This window comes from Ovis canadensis, chromosome 9, assembly GCF_042477335.2.
Source record: "Ovis canadensis isolate MfBH-ARS-UI-01 breed Bighorn chromosome 9, ARS-UI_OviCan_v2, whole genome shotgun sequence".
NCBI lineage: Eukaryota > Metazoa > Chordata > Mammalia > Artiodactyla > Bovidae > Ovis > Ovis canadensis.
This window is the reverse complement of record NC_091253.1, coordinates 49,431,123-49,451,770: the sequence shown is the minus strand read 5'-3', so window position 1 is coordinate 49,451,770 and position 20,648 is coordinate 49,431,123. Positions and strand designations below refer to the sequence as shown.

Below are 20,648 nucleotides of genomic sequence, written 5' to 3'. Positions count from 1 at the left end.
GTCAGTGATTTTAAATAAGAAACTATTCTTCACCCAGTAACATTTCTAAAAATCTACCACCCGAATCAACAACTCATAATAATGGGAGTCCTAAATTTTAGAATGCGTTAACACCTTCACTTGTTAGTTTGGGTGTGAGAGAAAGAAGCTTAACAGTAAGGACAAAAATCAGAGTGACCCCCACCCTTGAGCTGCCCCCTCTCCCCCCCCCACATCCCACAGGTTGTAACTGTTTGGTGCTTGTGTCTCTACTGTTTGGTGGCGGGTGTTTCTGCCCGCAGCCTACCTTGACTTTTTGCTGGATTTGGGTTTTGGCGTGGCAGTTTTTACTTTCTTTTCCTTTGGCTCTTTGGGAATCTTAGGGGCTTTCGGGGTCTTGGGTTCCTTGGGCTCTTTTTTCTCCTTGGGTTCTTTCAGTTCCTTGGGATCTTTTTTTGCCTTCGGCCTTTTCTTTTTCTTTTTCTCTTCTTGGGACCCGTCTAGTGAGTTCCTGTTTAGTTCTTGGTTATCAACCCCACCAGGGAAGTCATCTTTACCAAAGTTTTTACTGGGATCCTCTGCAACAATGTGGTTGTTCTTCTTTTTCTTCTTCTTTTGCTGTGGCTGCTGTTCTATCGATGGCAGGTAATCATCACTCTTCACTAGCTGAGCGTTCGGTCCACTAACCTGAGTCATATCCGGCACTGGTTTCTCTAGAAAGGGCTCCGATGGAGAATGCTAAGAGACACAAATAGGAATTGAAATTAGTTTATCATTCTTCGTAGTTTAGAAAGGAACTGAAAGTTAGTGCTGATAGTTCTCAAACTTACTCTACACTCAAGGCAGCAAACTTAACCCACTATACAGTTGTGAAACTTATCATTTTGTCTCATCCAAAAAAAAAAACAGATTTCTTCAACAAGAAAGCTTTTAAATGAATAGAGTTAAAGTGAGCAACTTAGTCATAGAGTTAAAAAAAAAAAATTCTGTTCAGGAGAGAAAATTTCTCATTCAATTTAAAGACACTTTCCATGTCCTTAGCACCTGTGTAGGAACTGATGAAGGAGGAAACAGCAGCAAAAGCTAAGCCACAAAGATGGAATTCAAGTGGAATTCTCCCCATGCAGGAAAGGGAAATTAAAGATGGATAATCAAGTCACTTTTAAAACCAGCAGGGAAACTGAGCACCGTAAGAATCAGATATTGTGAAAGTTTGAAGTCCGAGTATAAACACCCAAATCTTATATAGTACAAGTCATTTCTAATTTAAATGACATTCAAATGTCAAATTAAAAGCATATATGCCAGCTTATATGTGGACAGGACTTCCCTCATAGTTCAGTCGGTAAAGAATCTGCCTGTAATGCAGGAGACCCAGGTTCAATTCCTGGTTTGGGAAGATCCCCTAGAGAAGGAAATGGCAACTCACTCCATTATTCTTGCTTGGAGAAACCCATGGACAGAGGAGCCTGGCAGGCTACAGTTTATAGAGTCTCAAGAGTCTAACACAACTGAGCAACTAAGCACACACATACCAGCTGAATAATTTGGGGTTGGTTAGATTTCTGGTACTGATAGGCAAGGAAGATAATGTTTTTATTAAGCGATTAAAGCTTCACATTTCCAAATCTCACACAGAGGAAGGGAGGGAAGAAGGGAGGCAGGGGCAGAGAGAGTAAGAGATTCCCCCAAACAGTCAATCTGACATGACTTGCAGATTTTTTTTTTTTTAATTTTGGCAGGAGATTTTTAACATCCACTAGGACCGTATCCTGGAGAAGGCAATGGCACCCCACTCCAGTACTCTTGCCTGGAAAACCCCATGGATGGAGGAGCCTGGTAGGCTTCAGTCCATGGGGTCACAAAGAGTCGGACAAGACTTGAGTGACTTCACTTTCACTTTTCACTTTCATGCATGGAGAAGGAAACGGGAGCCCATTCCAGTGTTCTTGCCTGGAGAATCCCAAGGATGGTGGAGCCTGGTGGGCTGCCGTCTATGGGGTCGCGCAGAGTCAGACAAGGCTGACGCGACTTAGCAGCAGCAGGACCATATCCAGAGATGGTCTTAAATACTGTGGAGAATACCAACACCTGGGACAGGATGCTGACAACAGGGATAGAGGACAACCTGTCTCCACTGTAAACTATGACATCTAATGCACCTTTACATTTCAACGCAATCCTTGAAAAGGTTACATCTGCAAGCGTCATTCATTTTCTGCCTTTTTCGTATGCTTCTCCAGACACTGGATAGTAACTATAATATAAAGAGCAACAGTAGTAACAGCCACAAGTGTGCATGGAAAACTACCACATGGTGGGCCTGTGCTAGGTAAGCACTTTAGTCTGGGACACTGTTCGACCCCTGCGCCAGCCTGGAGAGCTCTCTGTGGACATAGACACATTCATGTGATGCATGTGCCCAAGAGCGATAGAGGCAAGTGACAGAACTGGGGCCTGTGCCCGCCCACACGATCCCAAGAGAGGAGCCGCCAGAGCGGCCAGGTCTGCAGGGGATGTGAGAGGACCCCAAGAGAGGAGCCGCCAGAGCGGCCAGGTCTGCAGGGGATGTGAGAGGACCCCAAGAGAGGAGCCACCAGAGAGGCCAGGTCTGCAGGGGATGAGAGAGGAGCTCAGACTGCAATTCAGATTCCAATACAACCAAATGTGATCATGTACCCCTGTTTTTCAGAAAAGAAGTAGAATTTGAGGAGGCTGGGTGGCTACCCGAGGCCACAAGGGTGGGGGGCCCGAGGTGTCATCTGAATCTAGGTTTCCTACTAAATCCAGTGCTCCTCTGCCTGGCTCCTGAAACCTCACCCAGAGGCCTCATCCTCATGGGAAAGGTACTGCAAGCTTCACTTTCTTCCCAGTGTTCAATGACCCTCCAAAAACTCAAAGAAAAGAAACCACTGCCAGGAAAGAAACTGGTTGTTCTGTTCCCACTAAAAGCTACTACAGTTACCGGAGGAGCCTACATTCAGTTCTGCAGCTGCACTGGTGGAAGAGAAACAGCCAGAGTTAGAGTTGTGAGATGAGAGAGAACATTCTAATCCGAACCCTGCCACGAGGTGTATTATCTGGGGGGAATCATGGCACTTTTTCTTCCTCGGCAAAAGGAAGCATTTATCCCAAAGTCTCTTCCAACATCCTATGATACTAGAAAATCATCAAATACATACTGCTGTTTCTTGGTCAGAGCTGAGAGGGGAAGACCCTGAAGGGGACAGGGGAAGACCCTGAAGGAGAGTGGGGAAACCCTGAAGGAGAGAGGGGAAGACCCTGGAGGACGCACAGGAGGAGAGTGGAGCCAGGGCAGAAGAGAGGGGATGCACACAGCTGCAGGGCCTGCCCAGTGGTGACAAAATGAGCACATCCTGGCAAACATTACCCACCTGCCCTAACAAACGCTTTCAGCAAACACCAACCGAGGACCTAATCGAACTGTCAATGGCTGACATTCACAGCAACATGGATGAACCTTGAGATCATCATAGTGAGTGAAGTAAGTCAGACAGAGGAGAAATATCATATGACATTCCTTATATACAGGATCTAAAAAGAAATTATACCACTGAACTTACTTACAAAACACAAAAGAGACTCACAGACTTAGAGAATAAACTTATGGCTGATGGGGAGAAGGATGGGGAGAAGGAATAGTTAGGGAGTTTGGGGTGAAGAGGTACACACTGTCAAATTTAAAATGGTTAACCAACAAGGACGCACTATACAGCGCAGGGAACCCTGCTCAATGCTATGTGGCAGCCCGGAAGGGACGGAAGTTTGGGAGAGAATGGATACAAGGATATGTGTGGCTGAGTCCCTTTGTTATTCACCTGAAACTCACAACATTGTTTGTTTATCACCTATACCCCAATACAAAATTAAAAGTTTTTTTTTTAATTTTAGTATCTGAGAATTAATGGGATCTGATTCAACAGTTTTACTATATCTAAGTTGCTGGAGTAGAACTAATTGTTAAATATTATTTACTCATGTAAGTACAATGGAAAAAGCCAGATCTTTTCATAAGACACATGGAGATCAAACTTATTTGGGACAAGCTATTTGTCAGGAAATGGAAGACAAGGCATTTCCTGGAAGGGGAAGGAAAGAGGAAAGTCTCTGAGTAAACAGTGCTTACAGCTTAGAATGGTGAATTAATTCCAGGTATGTGTACCTTTCTCTAATCTGCATGGCATTAACTAGGGTAACCAGATGCCAGCTTCTGATGAGAGATACCTGTTCCATGGATGTGAGTCAGAAAAAGCATATAACACATAATACCAGAAGTCGGAAAATTCATCTGCACTTTAGCATACAAATCATTTTGGATGCTCCTTTCAGTAACAAATGAAGCCATAAATTAGTATCCCTTAAAAATTTAATCGTCTGTAAGAAGAGGTGGCGGGGAGGGGGGGGGGGAATGTAAAGACCAAATACAAAAAAGATATGAAGGCTGTTTGATAGGCAGCAGAATTCTGTTTGAACACTGCTTGAAGTCGGGTGGGAAAGGTGCTCAGAAATATTATAGTGTTTACCAGACCCACATCTCCTTAAATCTTTTAGAGAAAAGCTGTTTTTGTAAACATTTAACAAAGAACAGATGGCCTGCCTTAATCATGCAGGGGAAAAAACCTGGAGCTCAGAGTAATACCCTGACAAAGTCTCCCAGGTCCAGCCCCCTCACCCCCCCTACACACACCCAAACGCATGGTACAGTCTTCTCTAATGCTATTTAATTTTACAGCAGACATTTTCCCATCATTTCCCACTGCCTGACAGGTAATCAATGCCATTAACATCTGATATCACCATATAGGACATTCCTAAAACCTCTCATTTATTAGGGTAAATGCAGAGAATGTTAGATACCAAAGGTATTTTGAAATACACCCTTTAGGACTTCCTGCTTAACACATTTTCTATCATAGTTCCATGTGCCTGTTGGAGAATTATGGAACTTGTAAGGACTGTGCCATGCACTTTCGGAACTGAAACAGAGTGACTGATATTTGAACAATAAATAAAAATCATCCAAGGTGTGTGCTATCCAAAAAAATTACCATAAACTGAAGATGATTTTTATCAACTCTATGTTTCATGAACATATAAATTAGGCAAACACATTAACAAGTTTCCTCGTGTAAAACAGCAGAACAGACTGTAAATTTAACCAAAGAAGAGATGGGTGAGGGAGGCAAGGCCAACCCCTCTGTTACCTTTAAGCAAAGGTGACCCCAAAGGCTCAGGAACCTTCAAAAGAACATTTAAAAAAATGCATAAGGGACTTCCCTGTCAGTCCAGTGGTTAAGATTCTGAACTTCCCTGCAGGGAGCATGGGTTCAATCCCTGGTCGGGAAACTAAGATCCCACATGCCACTCAGTGTAGGCAAAAAAAAAAAAAAAAAAAGCCCAAGAAGACACTCTACATCCATCTCCACTGTGTTTTCCCTCCAAGATGAACCAGCATTTTCTGACTTCAAAGCCTATCTTATTTAACCATGTTTTTTCTTAATTATAGTCTTGAAGCCTCAACTTGCTCTTAAAGTCAGTGACCATGAGTCAGTAAATAGCGTGCAGTGTTTCCAGCACGGACGATCCCTGCAAACCAACACTGTTCGTAATACTGGACGTCTGTGGGCAAACATTCTACTCAGCGAGTGACACAATACATATAAAATCAAAATGCTACTTTATAATAAAGAGAAGATACTACCAACTAGATGAAAGGACACAGTGCTTCCGGGGGAAACATCCCACCCCACAAAGTAGGCTGAAGAGAGGCAGGCACTTGGTGCTCAGAGAAACTGAGATCCAGGGGGAGAAGTGGCAGGAAAATTGAGCCGCACGTGACAACAGGTGCAAGCTCAAAACACTCAACTATGAATGCAATGGCTTGTAAAAATACAGATATTAAGTAGCCATTTAAGACTAAAAAGTACAGGGACTTCCCTGGCAGTCCAGTGGTTAGGACTCTGCACTGCCACCGCAGGGGCACAGGTTCAATCCTTGGTCGGGGAACTGCAGTACTGTAAGCCACATGGAGTGGCTAAGAGGGGGAAGAAAAAAGACTGAAAAGTACAATTTGGTTGTTGGAGGCTTTTTAAATGGCTTTGGAGACATGTTCCCATTACTGGTTTTCTTCACTTCTCTTTTTCCAGTATTCCACAGGCTCTCAGTCCCTCTACACTCTTAAAAATGAATTCTGGTGTGAACACTACAGCTCAATCTCCAGTCTAAATGTACCAGGATTCAACAGAGCATTTGGCAAAGGTTTTGTAAATTCCACTGAGATTTAAACATCTTTTTCTGGTCAATGACATTGACAGAAAGACCATCTCAGTAATACCTCGTGCTCAAATCACTTATTCATCCAACAAACATTTGAGGATGTAACAGTGAACCAGGGAGCCTGGGTGCCTGCTGAGGGAGGGCAAAGCATGTCAGCCAGCAGACACCAAGGAGGCTTTCTGGAAAAAACACGGTTCAGGGAGGCAAACACTGGCCAGGGGTTCCTCTCTCGATGGACCAGCCGGAGCAACAAACCACGTCTAGGGTGTGGTGGACTGAAGACACAAAAGTACCTCACAGGGGGTTTTCAAAACTTTCCAACAGTTTTCAAAACTGTTGGAGAGGAGATCAAGATGAACAGGTATTATTCTGAATGGTCAACTGAAATAATTTTTAACTTTCATCCTTTGATATAAAATTACAAGGACAGGAACAATCTTAAGAATCAAGGATCAGAATATTTTCTGTTGGACCAAATTTGGTATCAAGAGTCAGGGACTCAAGCTCAAGCCTTTCCTATACCAGTTAGTTTTATTCAGCTCATTTAAAAAGACCATTTCTAAGAAAAAAATATCAAATGAACAATTTTATAAACATAGACACAAAAATGAACAGTATCACACTTGTTGGTCATATGACTTGAGAAGGCAAAAGTATAGAAAATTTTCTTTCTAAGTTTAGGATTTTAAAAAGTGTTTCGAGAAAAGAAGACTCAAGTCATGGGAGTTTTGAGAATTCTGGGTTAGACAATGTTAAGCATTTTTCTTTACTGCAAAACTCTTCAAACCCTTACTATACTCTGAAGAGGGACAGGACACAGTAGGCCATACAGATATTTAACCATGGCATTCTTTGTCCAAGAATATCTTGAATAAAAATGTTCTTTAAAATGTACTCTGGATTTAAGCAGCTAAAGCAGAGCAAATCCATCACCTCTGTGGGAGGAATGTGAGAGAGAGAGAAAGAGGGCTTGTCTTAAAGCCGTGGTTACCAAATATTTTAAAAGCTAGTACACGACTCTATGAATAAATACAATTTCATATAAATGCACTGAAAACAGCTTACTCAATTATGGTCATATGTAGGAATAAAACAGGGACGTTAGTATAATCATATAATCAATTGACTTATACAATTTCCATTATAATATATATATGCAGTGAAGAAAAGTTAAATAAAATTAATTTTAAAATATAATAACTTATCTTACTGTGTCCCTCAGAATCATTCGTTTTAGACTTGAAAAAAAAAATTTAGTTACTGTGAAGTATCTCATTTAAAAATCTTCTGTAGGCATTCTGACAGCATCTACACTGTAAGTGCATTTTGAATGAGAAGAGTCCAAAACAATGAACCAACTGGGCATGCGGAATTCAGTGTTAAATAACTTCCCATCACACAGTGAATCCTGGCCACCTTGCAGTGCTCAGGGTGAAACTACATCACGAGGAGTGTCACTGGCCTCTGTAGCGTGGGACATACTGTGCTCTGGTGTTTTCATGGGGAACTGGACCTCGACAGCCCTGCAGAGAGACTCCATCGATGTTGACCCCCTTCGTAAGTGTCTGAGAAGTTCTGAGTGGCACACACTCCCTCCCAGTGCAGGAGAACAGGGCGTCTGGCCACTGTTGCTCCCTGTCGCCGCCCTCTCTCCGTGTCCATGCAACCAGACTGTCACGCTGGGCTGGGTGCCGCCCTGTGGCTGAGTGAGGTGCCAGCCGGAGGGTACAGCTCTGTGGCCACCATGCCAGTTGGGTAACAGGTCAATTCTAGTGCTTAGCAAAAGCACCAGACCAAGTAATCGCCTTACATTTAAAAAGCATATAATGAGATGACATGTTTGTCCCATCCAAATCACACACACACACCCACACACTGAGGGCACAGAGTTAAAGTGATGTTAAAGTTTTGAAGTTTTTGTTTTGTTGTTTCTCCATTGCTTCACAAGTGCCTGGGAAAATCAGCTTAGTTGTTTAGACAAGACTTGAACGTTGCGTTAACATGTGTCAGTTCTCCAAAGAGCCTGTGCGGTCATCAGACCACGCCCCTAACCTTGAAATCTCCTTCCCCAAAGTACTTGTAATAGAAGGGAAATGCAGAGGGGTTGGTTGAGAAAAGCCTCACTCCTCTGGGCAGGGGAGAGACGGAAACCAGCATGAACACAACACGATTGAAAGCTGTTGAGTGACTTCCTGGGCAGCCTGGACGGCACACAAGGGGACAGTCCCTGCAGGCAGCAGGCCCGCCCACCATAAGGATGACACCCAGTCTCCTCCTACAGCTGCCGCACCATCCCCCCACCAAAAAGAAACAGGGTCTGCAAATGTGGCATTGCAGTGCCTCTGACTTCCAGTAAGCAACCCAAACTCTGACCCCATTAGAGGAATCTGAGACAGGGCCAAACTTTCACCCTCTTGTTCCGAAGGTCTTGCTTCCTAAAAGCAGTAAATCCTCAAGTGTTATCTGTTACTGGACATTACTTCCTAGAAGTAAAAACAGGAAAGATAACGAATGTGCTCGGGGTCCTTAACAAGGCCAACTGTACTGTCTCTCCTTTCCCTCCTGTTTCTTCCTTCACCACCTTGCACAGGGCACCCTGCCCTTAACAGCCTCCACTCCACAATCACCAGAGAATGAGAATCTGTAGAACTAATCCCAGTTACAGGGGCATTCCTCTTCCCTATTTCCAGTTATCTCTAAGGTCTGTAAAGTTCTCAAAAGGCTGTTTGGATGCTTGAATTTGGCAGCAGACACCCAGAGCTGAAGCCACCGAGCTTACCAGGGATCAAGCTCAGCAAAACAAGACAGCAGTGCTTCCGGGCTGGTCGACATGTTTTGCATAAATAGAGCCTATTCAAGCCACTAAGGACAAAGACCAAATTTACATACCAAAAATAGTTTAGTTCAATTCAATCGTTTGGTTTTTTTTTTTTCTTTTTACTGTACACTTCCATTGTTGTTTTCTTCTTCTTTTTTTTTTTTTTGCTATCACTGGTGTACCTAAAGTTCGTTGATCCTTGAGTTACAAAGGGGGAACGTACAGAGTTTGGCCCTGGAAAACCAATTCATTCCACATTCGCACTTTATAGACTTCTACTAGCCTAAAAAGGTCAGTGTTAAAGGTAGCTTGCAATGCTGCTCCTATTAACTTAAAAAGTCAAACCTCAATAGTTCTGTGTCTTTACCTAACACAGAACAATCCCAGGGGTTTGTGTAGAAATGGGAATAGAACAGTCTTTAAGGGGGGAAAAAAATCCATTTGTAAGGAGCTCAGTAATAAAGCTAATTTACACCCAGTAAGTTCTCCAGGACTCAGGGCTTGTGAGGCTAGCAAAAGATCTAGTTGCAATAAATGCTTAATGACAGATTGCTTTGGTTCTATTAAAAAAAAAAAATCATTCACATCTTGTAGGAGGCAGAATTCTAAGGTGACCCCACAATCTCCACCTGCTAGCCTCGAGGGGGACCTGTGGCTGCTGGCCAGCAGACGTGGCCAGGCTGAGAGGGACTCGCAAGTATGATTAGAAACCCCAAATCAGTTGGCTCTGAGTTACTCAAAGGCGGGCCTGACCTAATCAGGAAGCTTGTGAAGAGGGAGTGGGTCCCCCGTTGAGGGCCGGACATTCCTTGCTGCCAGCTGGGAGCAACCCACCATGGTCACGAGCCCAGGGCAGCCTCCAGGGGTCAAGGACAGCCCCAGGCTGGGGCCCCAAGTCACACAGCTACCTAAAGTGAATTCGGCCCACAACCCCCGTGGACACAGAAGTCAATCCCCGCCCAGCCAAGACTCCAGATGTAAACACAGTCCCCACTCCTGATAGTAGCCTGAAAAGGCCCCAAGCATAGGAGGCAGCTGAGCTGGGCTCAAATCCTGACTCACAGAAACGGGGGATAAGAACACGGTATTGTCAGAAGCCACGAAATCTGTGGCAATTTGTTACGCAGCAACAATGCATACCTTAAAATCCCCAGCCACTCACGTCTTAATTTTTTTTCAGTCTTTCCCCCTCCCCATCCTGGATCCCCCTTGCATGTAGATATCCCACTGACCACAGGAGGACAGAGAACACAACAGGACTTGTTCATCGCTTTGTGATGCTGCTCTGTTGATCGTGACACTGAGCCCTCCTGTGCCAAGCACCTCTCTGTGCTCACAACCCACCTGGGGAAATTATCCCCATTTGATAAATGGGAGGACTGAGGCACACAAAGAGGTGATGCATTTGTCCAAAGTCACAAAAAGCTCGTTACAAGAGTCAAGATTCAAGCCAGGTCACCTCTCTGTGGAGCCTACATCTTAGCTACTACACCTATTATCTAATCACTGCAGCTCACCCATTCCTGTGAAAATCACTCAGTCGTATCTGAGTCTCTGCAACCCCACAGACTATAGCCCGTCAGGCTCCTAGAGTGGGTAGCCATTCCCTTCTCCAGTGATCTTCCCAATCCAGGGATCAAACCTGGGCCTCTTGCACTGCAGGCAGATACTTTACCATCTGAGCCACCAGGGAGGCCCATTCCTGTTGCCGTGTCTTCAGAGAGGAGGAAGGCATGATGACACAGACAGCTGTGTGCGAAGTACCAGCTGGACAGAGGTGGGACCCACTCTGACAGGAAGAACCGGGATGAAATGAAGGGTGTAGGCGCTACAGGCAGGCTGGAGTCTGACACTCTGAGATAGTTAAGCACCACTGAAACCATCACAGGGAGATTTTTTTTTTTAATCACTGTGTTCAAATTTTAAAAAAGAAGGGAGAAAAAGAAAAGAAACTGCACTACAAGCAATATTAAAGGCTCCTGATGTGTATTTTAACAGAAAGTTTCCTGCACCTTAGAAACAGTCGGTTTAACACTTAAAGGGGATTGTGTCCCCATGACTCCTTCCAGCTGGAATTATACATGAAACAGAAGATACCAAAGCAATTAAGTATTTTATAAACACTGCTGAGGGGTCAAAAAGAGGGAGGTTCATTCACTGACTAATAACGCAGTAATAAACAAACAGCAATGTTATGCAACTGAGAAAATTATTATAATTGAATCTACACAGCTGGGCAAGAAGAGAAGGCTGGTTATGTATATCAGCTCACAATTGCTTTGTGTGGGTAGGTTTTAGTTTTAGAGCTGGTTCAGAATGGAGATCCTTCTACAGTCAAGATTTTTTTTTTTTCCTCTCAACCGAACATGATTCCACAATTACAACTGCAGGAGGGAAAAGAACTCAATGAATTGCCCACCAATTATTTGCTCCCATTTGAACTACAGAGGGGTCCCTATGTACAGGAGGTGAAGCTTTCTCATGATGTGCTCATTTCAGATCTCTTCCAGAGACATTTTACCTTGTTTGTGCACGGCCGTATGAATAATGAATGACTCTGACTGGGGGCCACATTGGAGGGAAAGCAGCACAACAAAGTCGCTTCTCACATTTTAACATTTGGCTCCCACTGTGTTCTTGGAGCTCCCTTTCCACCTTGATATCTGCCCCTCTGCAGAAGACAGGCAGAGAAACACCGCCAATTACTGCACTTAAGTGTACACAGGTGTGTCTAACAGGGTCGGAAGAGCGACTGGTACATTTCCCTTGAATTGTTGAAGTTTTAGCATCAAAATCAGAAAAGCATCATTATTCTCTAGGGTTCAAGAACGAGCTGAGTAAAAATCCACCGTCCTTCCTTCAGTTAAATGCACTTAAAACACAAACCAAAGCAAAACAAGCTTCTTTTCTGAGGCTATTTCTAACTAGATGTTACCCTTTATTACTACATGAATTCTTTTCTTAATTAAGTGACTCCATCTCGACAAATCTGTGATCTATGTCAGGTTCCCATCTGCCTAAAACCTAACTCTCTTGAAACTCGGAAGGATGATTAGCTAACCACCAGGGCAGAGGTACCAATGTATTTTCGACAGGCACACATTTTACATCGATGATATCTATTTTTATGAGATAAAAGTACTAAAGCTTTAATGGTGGCAATTAAAACAGCCAAGAGTTTGAGCAGCTCGATGGCTGAGTCACAGACCTTTTACCTATAATGGGATCCATTATATCCCTGAGCTCAGTTTGAGGGAGTAAAAGAGGAACGGATTTTTAAATATGGTGATAAAACAGCAGTACCCTCTGAACTAAGCAGCTTTAGTTTAAACTGCCGTGTGACCTACCCCGCGCCTAATGTCAACATCCAGTCGAGCAGCCTTCTTCAAAGTTCTCAGATACTTCTGTCTGTTTGAAACTATTTGAACAATTTGAAGATGCTACAAAGATGCTGCTACATCATGATGAACATCTGAGTGTATCTGTTTCTATTTTAACTTATCTGTATTTAAAAACATCACTTTTTTGAAAATGCGTAACTTCAGATGACTTGTGACAAAATCTCACTTATGTCTAAAATAATAAATATTTATACTGATATTCCCTTTTAAAATGTAATTTAGGGGTATGAATAAGAATGTAATTATTCACAAGGAGATGGTGTAAAGTTTGAGCAGTATTTATGGATGAATACCAGCAAACAAAGGAGTGGGGGTGTTTTTCATGGCATTTTAACATTATTTGAAAGTATCAGGATCATAAGCTCTGTACTTGCAAAAATGTAATAATCGCCCAACGTCCAGCCCAACACTAACCACTTCTCTAATTCAAGAACCCTAAAGATTTTCTCTTTTGCTTCTATTATAGCACATTCAGAAACAGAAATGGAAATTATCTTGGGAACAATCTCACTCACAAGTGTTTGTATCTGTTACTATCTTGATCCCTAGAGAGAGCAGGCAGACAGGAAACAACCTGCAGAAAGGGTTTACCCCCGACCAGGAAGGACCCAGCTAACAGGGGTGGGCAGCCATGCAGCCGCCTTGGCCCAAGTGGCCTAAAGGCAGTCAGGTCTCTCGGGGCTGAGGATCTGTGCCCCCACCAAGTACGCCGGCATTAGCCAGGTGCCCCCTGGCCGTGTTCCTCTGGGTGCTGGCAGCTCTGTCAGGATAATTCATCTGAAGGAAGAACAGTAGGGTGGACTAGTGGATTCACTATTAGGCTTGGTTTTGAGCATTTTTCTCTGTGGCGGCTTTATCAAGTGTGAAGACCTGTCGTCTCAAGACGCCTCAGCTTCCTGTCTGTAAGACGAAGAAGTGGAGGAGCTGGTCTGTAACGGCTTCCAACTCTAAGACTCTATCGTCCGATATTCTCTGCTGTTAAAAATCTGGCGTCAGCCCTGCTTAAACTGCCACCCCACCTGTCCAGCAAGAAATGAGCACTCGTAAAGCGAAATGGGAAGTGAAGATCATTTCAGAGGGAACTATTAAGGAAGTTTTGTAGATAAACACAAAAAACAAGACATTTAAAAACCTACAATAGAAAGCCCGAATTAAATACGATATACCGGAATTAGAGATGCAAACGAAATCTTAACATAAACAATTTACTTTCCCCATTTATAAAAAGGAGAACTTTCAGAACTTCACTGCAATAATTCATAACTTCATTTCATAGGTACCTAACGTCTATAAGGTTTTCTCCTAGTAAGTTCAGTCTCTGCTCAATATAATGTGTTGTGATATTTATTAAATATCTTGTGCATGCACGCAAGCTCAGTCGCTCAGTTGTGTCCGCCTCTTTTGCAACCCTATGAACTGTTGCCCACCAGGCTCCTCTGTCCATGGGATTCTCTAGGCAAGAATATTGGAGTGGGTTGCCATGCCCGTCTCCAGGGGATCTTCCCAACTCAGGGATCAAACCTTCGTCTTGAGTCTCCTGCACTGACAGCTGGATTCTTTGCCACTGAGCCACCGGGGTATGCACAAATAATAATACTCAGGTATAAAAGAATCATTCACGTTTGTGAATCCCTGAACTCACGGATCCACAGCAAATAAACCATGGGCAGGTGACGGGAAGGGGAAGAACAGAGGGGAGGTGGGAAGGACAGAAGCGTGTCGTTCACAGCAGCCGCAGGACCTGGAGACGAACACACATGAGGAGCACTGGGCAGGGACCTCTCCCAGCCCTGGAAGGTTCGCTGAGAACTTCTGAGGGGAGCACTGTTGACTTCAGGGAGGTGGGGACCCCCAGTTCCTCACAACACAGCTGAGTGCGGTGTGTAGCACACACGCTCCTCACCCGGGGCCAGGCCACACCAGCCAGGCAGCCCCCGGCAGGCTTCTGATCACCCGCAGCGAGGAAGCCTGGGAGCGACCCTCTTTAAAATCGTCGTTTATAAGAAGTGGGCCTCAGGAATGATTTCAACAGCGGCAGCCTCCAAACCTCCATCCCTCCCCACTCTGTCCCACCCTCCTGCCTCCCACACTGGTCTCTCCACCTTGATACCCTCCACCCCTCACCCTCGCTCAGGTTCTCAGTGACCCATTGAACCTTTCTGGATCCTCGTTTCCTCCAGCCTTGCCGCCTCTCTTCGCTCCCCTTTAGGACAGAATGCTCCAGGGAATGACAGCGTTTGCTGCCTTCCCCTGGTAGGCAGAGTTCATACTCGTCCTCCACCTGAACAGCCAGCCTTCCTCATAGGGAACCCCCTCCCCCATGCTCCTGAACTGTCAGCAGGAGCCAACAGCCTCACCCCCAGCTTCTTCAGGGACCTCACAACAGCCTCGCCACCCCTCACGAGCTCCTTCAGTGCTGGTTTCCCATGAACCTCTCAGCCCATAACTCCCGAGGTGCCCTGGACCCTCACATCTGGATCTGAGATCTGTGCCTTCTCCCTCAGCAGGGGTCACGGCTCGAAACACCACCCACCCATGGCTGATGGCTCCCAAGGTTCCTTCGAGATTCTGGGCCCCTCCCCTGAATTCCATTCGTCCCCATGCAACTGGCAACCTGACCTAGCCACCTGCACGCCCCCGACAGGCATCTCACACTCCATGAATTCTAAACCAAACTCCTGATTTCTTTACTGACTCCAGCTCCACCAGCAGCACAAGCCAGACGTGGGGAGTCACCCCGGATCTCGGCTTAGTCTCACCCAGCACTTTCACTCCACTCTGTGGTTCCTCCTGGCTCCACCTACCACACACACAGGACACACCCTCTGATGACCCCAACTCCACCCTGTCTAAGCACCTCGAGACCTGCCTGGACCACTGTTGCCACAATCTCTGCACCTGACCCCTGTCTCCCAGGCTTGCCATCCAGCCCAGTCTATTTCCTGCACAGTCCCAGTGATCCTCTGAAGATGTAAATAGGACCACAATATACCTCTATTCAAAACCACTAAGACCTTCTCCTCTCATTCACAGTAAAATGGCAAGTCCTCAGCATGGACAACAAGGCCTCAAATGGACCCCTGCCACCTCCCAAACCTCATTTCCTGCAAACCCACCCCCCAACCTGCTCTAACTACGCTGATCCTTTGTTGTTGTTTAGTCACTCAGTCACCTCAGACTCTGGCGACCCATGGACTGTAGCCCGCCAGGCTCCTCTGTTCATGGGATTTCCCAGGCAAGAATACTGGAGTGGGTTGCCATTTCCTTCTTCGGGGGATCTTCTCGACCCAGGGATGGAACCCACGTCTCCTGCATTGGCAGGTGGGTTCTTTACCACTGAGCCACCAGGGAAGCCCATGCTGATCCCTTGCTTACTGTCAAACAACAAAGGGCAAAAGCTCTCCACCTCAGGATCTTTGCATAGGCGGCCTCTGTCCTCGGAAGACTGTGAGCCTCTGATAGGCCGTTCGTCTATATACAGGTGACCCTTGACAACGTGGATTTGAAAAGCGGGGGTCCACTTACTCGAGGACTTCTTTCCAGCAGTGCATGTCACAGTACTACACACTCGGGGTTGGCTGAATGCGCAGGTATAGAACCATGGATACGGAGGACCCATGGACACAGGGAGGACAAACGATAAATCATACTCAGATTCTCAAGTGTGTGAAAGGTCAGTGCCCCAGCCACCGAGTTGTTCAAGGGTCAACTGTATACAGAGGCATATATACCAGAATGTGTGCCTGTCTGTCTCTCTCTCCAACACCTAAAGCAGGAACTGACACATACCATGGGCCTAGTATTTACTGATTATGAAACGTTCCCCAAATGTTAACACAGACGTCACACCTCCAGCCTTTGTTTTGATTACATACATGCTCTGTGGGAGCTCCTGGCGACTGCTGTACCGCCAAGGTGCCCACAAGGGTATCCTAGGACACTGTGGACTAATAAATGCATAAGTGAGTGAGTGCACATTCTTCTGACTGGTCTGAGGCAATGTTGAAACATTTGATGGCCTTTGAAAGCCGCACATTCTGCCTGCTGTCTGCACAAAGTTCTCCTTCATTTCTCCTCTTTCCCTGACTTAAGTACCCCCTTTCTTCCTGACCCTGCAAACAATTAAGTTGCATATCTGCTCCCATGTAAGTCTGCACTTCTCTCTTCTCATTGCAGGGACACCACTGTTTAACTAGACTTCTTTTAAGGAGAGAATACCTTCTTTTTATATCTCCATGACCTCACAGAGTGACTGGCATGTTACAAATGCCCCAAAATGCTGCCTGGTGAATAAATGGAGAGTGGATGGATAGGTGGACAGATGTATGAGGTTCTCACCCTATCTTTAAATAATATCTTTAAAGAAGTCTCAACAGGCCCCAAATGCTGTCCCTCTGCTATGAATGGATCACCATCCCTCAGCTCATTTCCAACAAAAGCACTCCTGGGGAAGAGACCTAGAAAGAGTTCTCAGAATCTGGCCTCCAAAAATATCGTTAGTAAGTGCTGAAGTACATTGATCGTATATTTTTATCTAAGACAGCTTATCATTTTCTTCTACATACATGTTTAAAATAAACTTTAAAATTCTAATGACTCTGAGCTGTGAAATATTTCAGTTGCTTTAGGTGGAAGGTTAAGGCATGGCTGCAAATTTTGACACACGCGTGCTTCTCTTTTTTGCTCTGACCACAGCCCATCTCCCGAGGGGGTGGGGGAATGATCACGTACCTTGTGCTAAAGCCCAGGAGGAGAAGCCAGGAGGCTGAAGGAGGTGCCTGAGTTGGCTGGAGGGCTAAAGGACCCAGGGTCTGCACTGGGTTTAAGGAGCTTTGGTCTAGTCCTCAACCACAAGGTCATGAAGCTCTAGACCAGGCTTGTCACCACGAAGCCCGATGACCTACCTGGCCACAAACTCCAGAACTTCACTCACCATCTCACTTCCTGCCCGTCCACTGCTGAAGCAAGACACACCCCAAAACCCTCTGCTCTCTTTGCTGACTTCTTCCACCAACCTGTGAGGCCACCACTCACCTGGTTAAGCAAGTGAGCAATGTGGGAGCCCAGTTCTCCCTCCCTGACCCCACCACGCTCACTGCCGCAGTCCGGCTTCCAGGACTACCTCCCCCCCACAACCTTTCCCTGAGGTCTGGGGTCTCCGAGGCAGCGGCCCCCAGACACACATGGCCTCAGAGCACGTGGCCTCGGAGCACGTGGCAGGTTTGATCTGAGAGGGGCTCCACGTGTAAATCACACCAGAACTCAGAGGCTTAGGAGGAAAGTATGTGGATGATCTTGTTAATATCTTTGTATTAAATATTATTTGTTGAAAGGATATTCAATTATTACATGCTGAAACCATATTGTGGGTATCTTACATTAAATGTGGGCTTCCCCAGTGGCACTAATGGTAAAGAACTTGCCTGCCAATGCAGGAGACATGAGATACACAGGTTCCATCCCCAGGTCAGGAAGATCGCCTGGAGGAAAGCATGGCAACCCACTCCAGTATTCTTTCCTGGAGAATTCCATGGACAGAGGGGCCTGTCGGACTACAGTCCATAGGGTCGAAAAGAATCACACAAGTGAAGCAACTTAAACACACATGCACATTAAATACACAAAAATGAACTTCCCTGTTTCTTTGTTTCAATGTGCTGAAGAGGCAATTTTACTCAACATCTGGGGCTCACATCCAGTTCCCCGCTGGGCAGCACTGCCCAGGGAAGTCCTCAGTTTCTCTGCTGCCCCCTCCCCCCATTTCCCCACTCCACTCCCCAGGGCATCTGCTCTTTCCCACCTGATAGCTCTCCCCAGAGTCCTCAGGTGAGTGCTCCATGACCCTCAGATCTGGCTGCCCTCCACCCAGCAGGGACGACTCAGCCCAGAAGGCACCTCCTCCCACAGGATGCCCTCCAATACCGTTCTCCCCATGCCCCCATGGCCCCACAGTGCCCCTCTCCCAGGCTCTGCCTTGGGTGCGGAGCACTGCATGGGCACCTGCAGAATGAATGTGCCCCGCCCTGGGGATACGGCACAGAAGGTGATGGACAGGAACCCTCCCCTCACGCCACTTAGAACATAGAATGGGATACATAGTATTTTAGCAACAATGCAGTCATAGAAGTAGTAATAATATAATAATGAGGCATTAATGGCAGTAGTAATTTTGAACTGTGGTTGGAGAAGACTCTTGAGAGTCTCTTGGACTGCAAGGGGATCCAACCAGTCCATTCTAATCTAAAGGGTGTTCTTTGGAAGGAATGATGCTAAAGCTGAAACTCCAGTACTTTGGCCACCTCATGTGAAGAGTTGACTCATTGGAAAAGACTCTGATGCTGGGAGGGATTAGGGGCAGGAGGAGAAGGGGACGACAGAGGAGGAGATGGCTGGATGGCATCACCAACTCAACGGACATGAGTTTGAGTGAACTCCGGGAGTTGGTGATGGACAGGGAGGCCTGGTGTGCTGCAATTCATGGGGTCACAAAGAGTCAGACACGACTGAGAGACTGAACTGAACTGTATTTACAAACAACATATCATGCAGAAGGCACAGTTCTAAGCACACTAGTGTATGATCTCAGTCCCCCTGCTGCTTCAGTCGTGTCCGACTCTGCGCGACCCCATAGATGGAAGCCCACCAGGCTCCCCCTGTCCCTGGGATTCTCCAGGCAAGAACACTGGAGTGGGTTGCCATTTCCTTCTCCAATGCAGGAAAGTGAAAAGTGAAAGTGAAGTCGCTCAGTCATGTCCAACTCTTAGAGACCCCATGGACTACAGCCTACCAGGCTCCTCCGTCCATGGGATTTTCCAGGCAAGAGTACTGGAGTGGGGTGCCATTGCCTTCTCCATCAGTCCCCCTAATAACAGTATTTGTTAATGTTGTTAAGTCACTAAGTTGTGTCCAACTCTTTTGTGACTCCACAGACTGTAGCCCGCCAGCCTATTCTGTCTATAGGATTTCCCAGGTGAGGATACTGGAGTGGGTTGTCATTTCCTTCTCCAGGGGATCTTCCCAACCCAGGGAGCAAACCTGTGTCTCCTGCATTGCAGGCAGATTCTTTACTACTGAGCCACTAGGGAAGCCCCAGCAACAGCATTACACAGATATGATTCCTACTGTATAGATGAGAAAACTGAGGCCCAGAGAAGCTATGCGGTTCACCCACAGTCACACAGCTGATTCCGCAGTGATGAAACCAGCACTTCAAGGCCATGCTCTTCCACGCTGCACCTGCTGCCTCCCAAGACGAGTGATTGCAAAGTAGAGAGAAAAGACATTACAGAACAAGTGATCTCTAAACTACAGGTGAATGTTCTGGACAGAAGTCCAGGGTGAAAGGGTCTGGAAGGGCTAGAATCAATTCGCCTTCTCTGGGGAGGCGAGAAGGAGATAAGGCAGAGGAAGATGGGGCTCTGCTCACTTGCAGCTGCAGAAGGAACTTTTCTACAGGACCTGCACAGGATCCCTGAAGACACGAGACAGGATGACCCAGAAGCTTTGCCCCTTGCATGGCCCCTGGACACAAGAGCAGGGGGCCTGTAGTGCTCACTCCTTGTCTGGTGAGTCAGCCTGGACCTACTGTCCTGACCGACGCGAAACCCAGTCCCCCTGGGAGGAGTTCTCGAGGCCCTGCCTAAGGGCTTCTCAATATTGTACTACCTTCATCCAACGGACAGGTACACTTACCTAGACATTAAGGAAATTTCTGATGACAAAGTTACAGAGTAGACATGTTACAAAACCACCAGCCTATGAGTTTACCCAAGCGTACATGGCAAGTAGCCAACAGGGATCCAAAGTAACCCCAAAAGGGCACCTTCCTTAAGAATCAGAATTGCTGCTTAAGGGGTTGTGGCCAAGGGCGAGTTAAATGATCAAACAGCTAAGCAGACATGACATACTTGAGTAGACTGCAAAGTTCACATTCATTGTAAAGATGAAATGTGAGATTTACAAGAAATGCTTATCTTGTCAATTCAAGCAACATCAAAGGACTCCCCTCCACTCTTAGGTTCTCTTTTTTCTTTTTCCTTTTGGTGACAGCAGACGGCAGGAAAGTGGGATGAGCAATAAGCAAAGATTTCCACTGGTTACCTTTGAAGAACAGTGATTTTGCTTTTCAAGTGCACGTCCTCCCATAAATGCCT

At 45.9% G+C, this 20,648-nt stretch overlaps 1 protein-coding gene across 4 annotated transcripts in view; it reads right to left on the bottom strand.

The window, feature by feature from the left end:
• The window catches only part of CHD7 (chromodomain helicase DNA binding protein 7), a 193,337-nt gene that overhangs the window by 88,148 nt on the left and 84,541 nt on the right, over nt 1-20,648 (bottom strand). For all 4 annotated transcript variants that reach the window (XM_069600084.1, XM_069600086.1, XM_069600087.1 and 1 more), the window contains exon 3: nt 287-717. In XM_069600084.1, the coding sequence (XP_069456185.1) occupies nt 287-717 (431 nt within the window). The remainder of the gene's footprint in view (nt 1-286; nt 718-20,648) is intronic.